Source organism: Opisthorchis viverrini, assembly GCF_000715545.1.
Source record: "Opisthorchis viverrini unplaced genomic scaffold opera_v5_469, whole genome shotgun sequence".
Taxonomy (NCBI): Eukaryota; Metazoa; Platyhelminthes; class Trematoda; order Opisthorchiida; family Opisthorchiidae; genus Opisthorchis; species Opisthorchis viverrini.
In genome coordinates this window covers 2,979-10,369 of record NW_008752122.1, presented here as the reverse complement: position 1 = coordinate 10,369, position 7,391 = coordinate 2,979, and the positions used below count along the sequence as shown (strand labels likewise).

General features: G+C 45.8%; 1 protein-coding gene across 1 annotated transcript in view; it reads right to left on the bottom strand.

Moving 5' to 3' along the window:
- T265_15378 (hypothetical protein) overlaps window positions 1-7,233 on the bottom strand; it is a gene marked incomplete at both ends in the record, with an annotated part of 15,783 nt that extends 8,550 nt beyond the window's left edge. Inside the window, 11 exon segments of the mRNA XM_009177817.1 lie at window positions 407-550; window positions 1,604-1,746; window positions 4,269-4,318; window positions 4,357-4,480; window positions 4,521-4,580; window positions 6,456-6,522; window positions 6,555-6,757; window positions 6,792-6,894; window positions 6,928-6,999; window positions 7,037-7,109; window positions 7,147-7,233. Coding sequence (XP_009176081.1) covers window positions 407-550; window positions 1,604-1,746; window positions 4,269-4,318; window positions 4,357-4,480; window positions 4,521-4,580; window positions 6,456-6,522; window positions 6,555-6,757; window positions 6,792-6,894; window positions 6,928-6,999; window positions 7,037-7,109; window positions 7,147-7,233 — 1,126 coding nt within the window.
- Window positions 7,234-7,391: the final 158 nt, after the last annotated feature.

The window sequence follows — 7,391 nt, the reverse complement described above, 5'->3', positions numbered from 1 at the left end:
ATATATATATATATATATATATATATATATATATATATAGACGAACCTTATGGTTATGCGGCAGTGAAGCATCAGTACAAACACTGCTGCTGCTGTCTTTGATGATGATGATGATGCACAAGGGCTGGGATACTGCCAGGTTGCTTAAGCCCAGACAGGAGAGGTCGAGATGCAGAGGTTCGAACCACGAAAGTCTGCTGGAAGCCTACTGCACAGTTTTCAATCTAAACAAAGCGAAAAATCACCGATGATAGCCGTGTACTAGCCAGAGATGAAGGTCACCCTTCCATAACGGCGTAAATAAGAGGGAAACTACATTTTATTTTGTCTGATGATATACTCGTGGTGGAAACGCAATAAAGAGATTGTAAAAACTTAATTCAAACCAAGTCATGACAAATTGTACTTACGATTCTGTCAAAGGCCGCATCGAATAATCCTGAGGATGCATTGTGCTGTTGAGACACTGGTCCTTTTCCATCGTCTACGGGAGAGCCTTTTCGTTTTAATCGGTGTTGTGGGAACGATGGCATCATGTCAGGTTCGCAGGCTGTCACAAAAAATATCAAAGATAATGACAATGACTAGCATTCTAAGAAAACTTACCGTGAAATATGTTCGCCTCGACTGCGGGCGATTAAGTTTTTAAGCTAGCAGCAAAGATTGTGAATTGCCTTTGGGTCTCGATTCCTCTTCATTTGATCCAACCAAAGATATACTGTTCAAGATTGAGCTGGAGGCCTTACTTTGGTGTGCGGAAGGGGCGGGAACTCGTTCGAGAATAACATAACGAAAAACGTAAGATTCGTTTCACTTACGTCGCCCTAAGTTAAGCTTTAAACCACCGACGTTAGACCGCCCATAGTGGAGCCCCCAATGAAATCGAGAACATCCTTATAGTCCAACCAAACAGACTGGAATTCAAAAGATGTGCAGAGCACTGCAAACTTCAGTATTCCAGACAATGTGCTAGATAGTAAGGAAACAACCACCATCCTCAAATCTGTTTTCGTATGGGTTTTGTGGCATCAGGTTGGTATCCGCCACATCCAAATTGTTCGCCAGCATTACTTTGCAGAGGGATCGAGAATCGAGCTGGATTTCGCACTGACTGAGGGTGAATCAGCTATACCTTTTCCCCGAACAGCACGACTCTTTCAAGCGTCTCATGTTGGTGGCTTTTCTTGATCTGGAGGCTGATTCTCAACGCCGATCAACAGAAACTTTGGCGGTGTCTGGAAATCAAGGGCATCCCTTCTAATTTACATCTCTTATCAGAGCGAACTCCTGTGATCGAACATCACCGTGACCGCAATGACTCCCTAACTTCGGTAATCCTACCATACAAATGAGTTCAAAAATCGAACCAAGTAAAATGCAAAGAGGTGCCCGTGCCCGATTCGGAGGGACTCGTGCGATCTGATGCTCAGATACCTAGGCAATAACGACCAGCCTATGTCCCGATTCTGAGACCTCACGCTGATCAGTTGAGGTTTTACCGAAGCGCAGTGTTTATGAGCTGTAGCTCAATGTCCAATGACTAGACAGTGATGTGAAATGACGTAGGAACACTCAATAAGAGGGCAAACACCATAAAACTTACGCAAAGGGTGTTCGCGAAAGTAGGAACTTTGGCAGCACTCCCGAGCTCGTGCGCGCTTAGCAGGATCATACATAAACAAGAAGTTTAAGAGACGTAAACCGGCGTCTGAAAGCCATGGAAACGTGTGTCTTAGGTTGTTATACCTAAAAATGAAAAGCACTGATTTGAATGAGAAATGCTTACCAAAAACTAGGGTAGAATATCGAAACACGATAAACTGGTGGTAAACGCTGGTGCTTGATTGCCAATCACCCTTGAGTATGAACACGCCATTGAAAAGGGAAGGTTGGCACAAACAGCCTGATACCCTATAGGAAGCCATCAGGACGCGCAGTTTCCAACCAAATGTGATCAAGCCTCAACGATACAGCAGAACTGAGCACAACCCAGCGTTTCAGATTCTGTACTGCACTAAAAACTTCATGTATTACCAACTTCATAAGCTTCGGAATCTGGAGTATTCGCAACTTTCTTGATGATGCCGGGCAAAGTGTTTTCGCTACATAGACTTAGGTTATAGAGAAGAGACCCGTGATCGGGGATCCATTATCTCCGTAAACAACAATTAAAACTCACGCATGGAAATCTAAGCTTCAGACACAAGGTGCCTTTCAGACTCCACTACCTAACTTCGGTAACCATTATCATCAGGAATAGATATACAACAGTAGTGAAGACTCGTGCTTAACTACCAAAACTACGGAGGAAGAAAGTCCCAGTAAAAGGCTAAAATAAAATGAAGTGGAGTTAGTGCAAAAGAAATCTGCCCCTGATAAAAACCGCTAAGTGCAAGGTAACCTAATCCCAAAACCAACGAAATGAACACATATGAGCTCCATGTTAGAACGAGATACCTTCAGTGAAACCAACTCGCTGTCATTTGCAAACCTCTTCCAACACAAGCCCAGTACACAACGACAAAGAAGCCTAAGCTAGGATTTCAGGTAAGGAGTAACAACAACCTCATCATTGGGATCGGTTACGTGCCGCACGGGAAATCACATGGACCCCACCGAAGGTCCCAGAGCACACAGCTTGATTATAACCGCCAGCATTTCGCCAGGCCACGTCACAGTCCGTCCTCGGCGAACCTTTCGTCGACTTGTGGTGGCTCGTGAGACACTGACTCGAGAGCAGAAAGCGGGATTCCGGCCTGGTAGGGGTTGCATTGACTAAATCTTCACAATTCATCGGGTGCTAGAACAACGCCATACGTATAAGCGACCCACGATTTCAGGGTTCCTGCATTTCCAAGGCGCATTCGGCTCGGTTGACTGGTCTGTTCTGCTTGCCATGCTTGCCCACCGAAGAATGCCAGACCTCCGGACGTGTGAGAGTATACGGAGAGCTTGCAGCTACCCGGTCACTCATATACTTGACTTTTCAACTCACAGTCGCTCACTGGATCACAAACCACGTCATATTAAGCTTACTCATCTGACATCGACTGTCTTACCGTCTAGTGAGCGTAGCAACTACTCATGTGCTGACACGTACACGCAAACGGTCCTACACAGAGACTCGAGCGCGCGCAAGGAGCCGAAAGTCAACCACTCTCCACGGACGACTATGGAACACGTGCATCAGCCATACTGCGGAGAAAACACGTTCCCGCCGTCCGGACTTTCACCAAGGAACTCTCACCGACGACAAGTTCCTCTTCTGACTGGAAGTTGTGGAGCATTTCACGTATCTTGGAGGCTGTATTAGTTCTGATTGTAGTCTGACAGATGAGGTGCATGCACGAATCTGCAAGGCTCGGGTCGCATTCGCCAATTTGAGACACCTATGTCGTCAAAGTGGTTTATCCCTGAATCTCAAGGGACGTGTGTATCAAGCTACAGTACAGGCTGTTTTGTCGCATGGCTGGGAGATTTGGCCTATTCGAGCAGCCGACCTGAGACTTCTTCAGGTGTTCGACAATCTTTGTCTCAGAACTATAGTTCGTGTGGGTTAGTGTCCGAAAATTCGTAATGAGACAATTAGAAAGTGCGTTTTCGGTTGTGCAACGGGTACTTCCATTGAAGAATGTGTCCAGCAACAGAAGCTGTGTTGGTTGGGGTATGTATTGCGTATGCCGAAGAGAGCGCTGTTTTCCATGCCCGATTCAGAGAGGCGTAAGCAGAGAGGTGGTCAACCCTTGACTTGGCAAAGGAGTATGAAGGGGATCACGAAACTCTTGGTTGGTGTCGGTGCTACTCGCCTTCCAGGATGGGGACCATGTGATCCCCACTGCGCCTGATTGGAGACACTACAAGATATGGCTACCAACTGATGTCAATGGCGTTGTTGTTGTCGGTTTCTATCAAGATTGCCTGAGTGAATGTCTGGAGGTGTAGGCACCTCGGAATGATTGTGGTAAGCTAGCATGAAGACCCTTCCCCGTGCACTTTTATTCTTTTCTTTACAATAAGGCATTCGAAGAAATCATGGTTGTACGGCAGTGAAGTATCGGTGTGGAACACTGATTTCATGCTGCCGATGATGATGATGATGTGGTCGTCATGATGTTGCTTCTACTAGAGTTAAATTACACTACTTACTATGCCACATAGAAACACCAACACCGTGAAAAAAATGGATAACACAATCGTGTCATTCACCATTCATTCAGGCTGTGCAACACGACAAAAGGAAATGCATGACATGCAATCTTGGAACGTACGGCTGTTTTTTCAGGTTTATTTTCTCAAGAGCCGGCAACTTCGACATCCCCTTAACAGAAGGCAACATAAGGAAAGGTAACAACATACCGGCCATATCTGTTCATTAGGAGTACCTAACAGGTCTATTATTAACTCAACTTGATGAACCTCGGATTGTCCTGGTAGCAAAGGTTTGTGCAGCAATAGCTCACCCATGATGCACCCGGAAGACCTGAAAATGGAGTATAGAGAAACCGATCGACATTCCTTACCATATATCGATGGCTTTGGTTTGATTCTTATCACCAAGCAAGACTTCCGGTGCGCGATACCTGGAAGCGGTGGCACAACACCAACGACAGTCAATTATGGGGCTTGTATGGCAAGCGAACAAACTGACCAAAAACATTTTAATCAAACTTGGTTGAAGAATACTTTTTCCCATTGATCGATGATCCCTTATTAAGGACAGGACAACCATGTGGTGATTCTTTTACACCACAAACAGTCAAACCACTACCAAGCTCTTCTTTGCACTTGGGTGAGCGAAAAAGAGGAAACACTAGTTCGAAAGAGGAGGTCTCAGGTTGAACTGCAGAAGATTAGTCGAGCCTATTTAGTTCCATGCTCCTCCAAAGTAACCACGAATGACAAACCCAGAAGCTGGTTAGCAGGTAGGATAACAACCCTACCAGGAAAGAAACGGAAGTCACTGGACACCTCCCGTACGTTAAATTAACTGTCGCTGGCAGAGTAAGACAAGCTTAACCCAGCTTGTAACGGGGACAGCCGCACAAGCTTACGCAAGCCCAAAACAGTCCTTGGAATACGTCGGTAGGCTTTCGAAAATAAGGCAGCGTATAACAGCCGCCCCAGTCATTGACTCGATAACCGCCTCCCCCAAAGGAGTTCACTGACGCGCTCAGAATGGACTTTTTCGTAGTCGTGTAAAGTGACAGGCCTGTCAATTTGTCAGAAAGCTCGGTAACGCGTACCTGGTGGGACTATTGTCCCCACCTGATTGTTCGGAGGAACACGGGTTTAGAAAAGGACATTCTTGCGACAATCTTTTCAACGTTTGTAAGGAACGGACTTCCAAAATGGTCTGCCAGGACGACGATTAGAGACATTAATAAAAAGGTGTGGCTCAAAAGCCTAACTGTAAAGCAGTTGTGATTGGCGCAAGGCCAAGTCAGAGCAGCCAACATTTTTAATGGGCAACTCGCCACACATGCTTCAACCACCAACGTGAAGGACCAGGAGACCGTTAGTCAGGCCTCTGCCCACAGACCAAGTTGGTAAGAGAATCTTCGTGAGTGCACGTACACTCCTCAGTACAGCAGCGCGCAACCCGTCGGAGTTCCAAGTTAATTCATATATAAATTATAACAAAAAATATTCACTCCGCTGGTCAGTGGCTGAGTGCAGTAAAGTACATATCACCTGTGCGTCTATGTTGTACAAGCTAGTCTCCAGAATTCTCTTTCTCAAACGACCCAGTCGCCGCGACAGGGTTCAGTCAGATCAGTCAACAACCGTTGTCCACGCCAGTACAGGAGGCGACAAGAGTCGAAGCATTCAAAACTACGATCAATTAACCAGGGAGTTCGAACGTGAGTGATAATCAAGATTAGCGACGTACCAGACTGAGTATGTGGGTGAACGCCTGTGTGCGTGCCCCGGTATATGGATGGACGGAGATAAGTGTACGCGAAGAGACGAAAAACACTATTTGCCGTAAATAGGACTATGATTATGGCCAACTTAAACCAATAGTTGGAAAAAAGAAAATCCGCGGACACGCTAGTTTCTTGGTATGTTGGCAAATTTATGAAAATGAGTTCACTGCTGTTGTTTGCCCTTACAGTGCAGTGCGCTGTCACGAATGACCTGGTAGGCCGTCTCCACCATGTCACCGTTGTTTGATGGGACTGCAGTGTGCATTCGTATCAATGTCGTGCTTTATGTCGTTCCCAGAACATTTGGCACACGCTATACTCATGCTACTAGCCGTAAATGAGTCGATCGTTAAGTATCAACATAGTCAGGCATGTATACTACCAAGTCCCTCAACTGACATACCAGCGTCTCGCCCGGCAGCCAACCCACCTCCACACTTAAAAACAGATGTTCCAAGCTTTAAACTTTACTATCATCAAGACTAAACTGAACATGCATACAGTGATACGCCCGGACCGACAACTTACCATAGGGTGACAACACAGGGCGTCATGGGATTGTGGGAGTGAGTAGGTCGCGAAAGACCGAAATCAGCTACAAAATTAGCATGAAAGGCAAAACAATACCTATCTTCACCATGCCCTTGTCCGTCATCAATAGATTGGAAACTTTAAGATCGCGGTGGATGATGAAATTTTCGTGCAAGTGCCTCAGACCTTTGAAAAGCTGTAGCATTATGCACTTGACCTGAGATTCTGTGAATGGATTCGGCATGTTGTCTAAAAGGCTTGCCATATCCTGTTCACAATATTCCATCACGAGGAAAATGCTGCACAGAATTCGACAAATGAACTGAATATTACCTATCGAGTCCACGACCAACAACAACTTCGCGGAGATGCACGACGTTCTGATGCTTCAAGCTGAGCAGCAGTGTAATCTCCCGCAGACTGCTTATTGGGATACCTAATTGTGGTCACAGGGAAGAAATGAACTCACCATCTCGTACATTCTCCATTCGCACTTTCTTCAGAGCCACCACCTCCTTGGAAACAGTGTCCCGAGCTCTATCTAGACAAGCTGTATTTAAAATGTGAAATATACTTACAGACAATCCCATAGGTTCCCTCCCCTATCCTGTTCAGCTTTTCGAATTCTGCAACACTGCGACACCGTCCTTCCTGGATGAAAGATAGCAAACCAAGATATTAAACTAACCCTATACTCTTGAGGTATTTTGAAGTGACTTAACCGCCTAATGCCGAAGATCCTGAAGTCCCTGTTCTCGGCGTCAGATTCGGGCATATCGACGCAGCGAGTCAATGGTATTACTAGTCGACCTCCCGAGCTACCAGCCAAACAGGCGATTGCACTGACCTTCAGATAAAGTGATTAACGTGTCCCCGATGAATCCAGTTCAAGTTCACGTTCCATCAATTCACGGATTCACGGATTGATACACA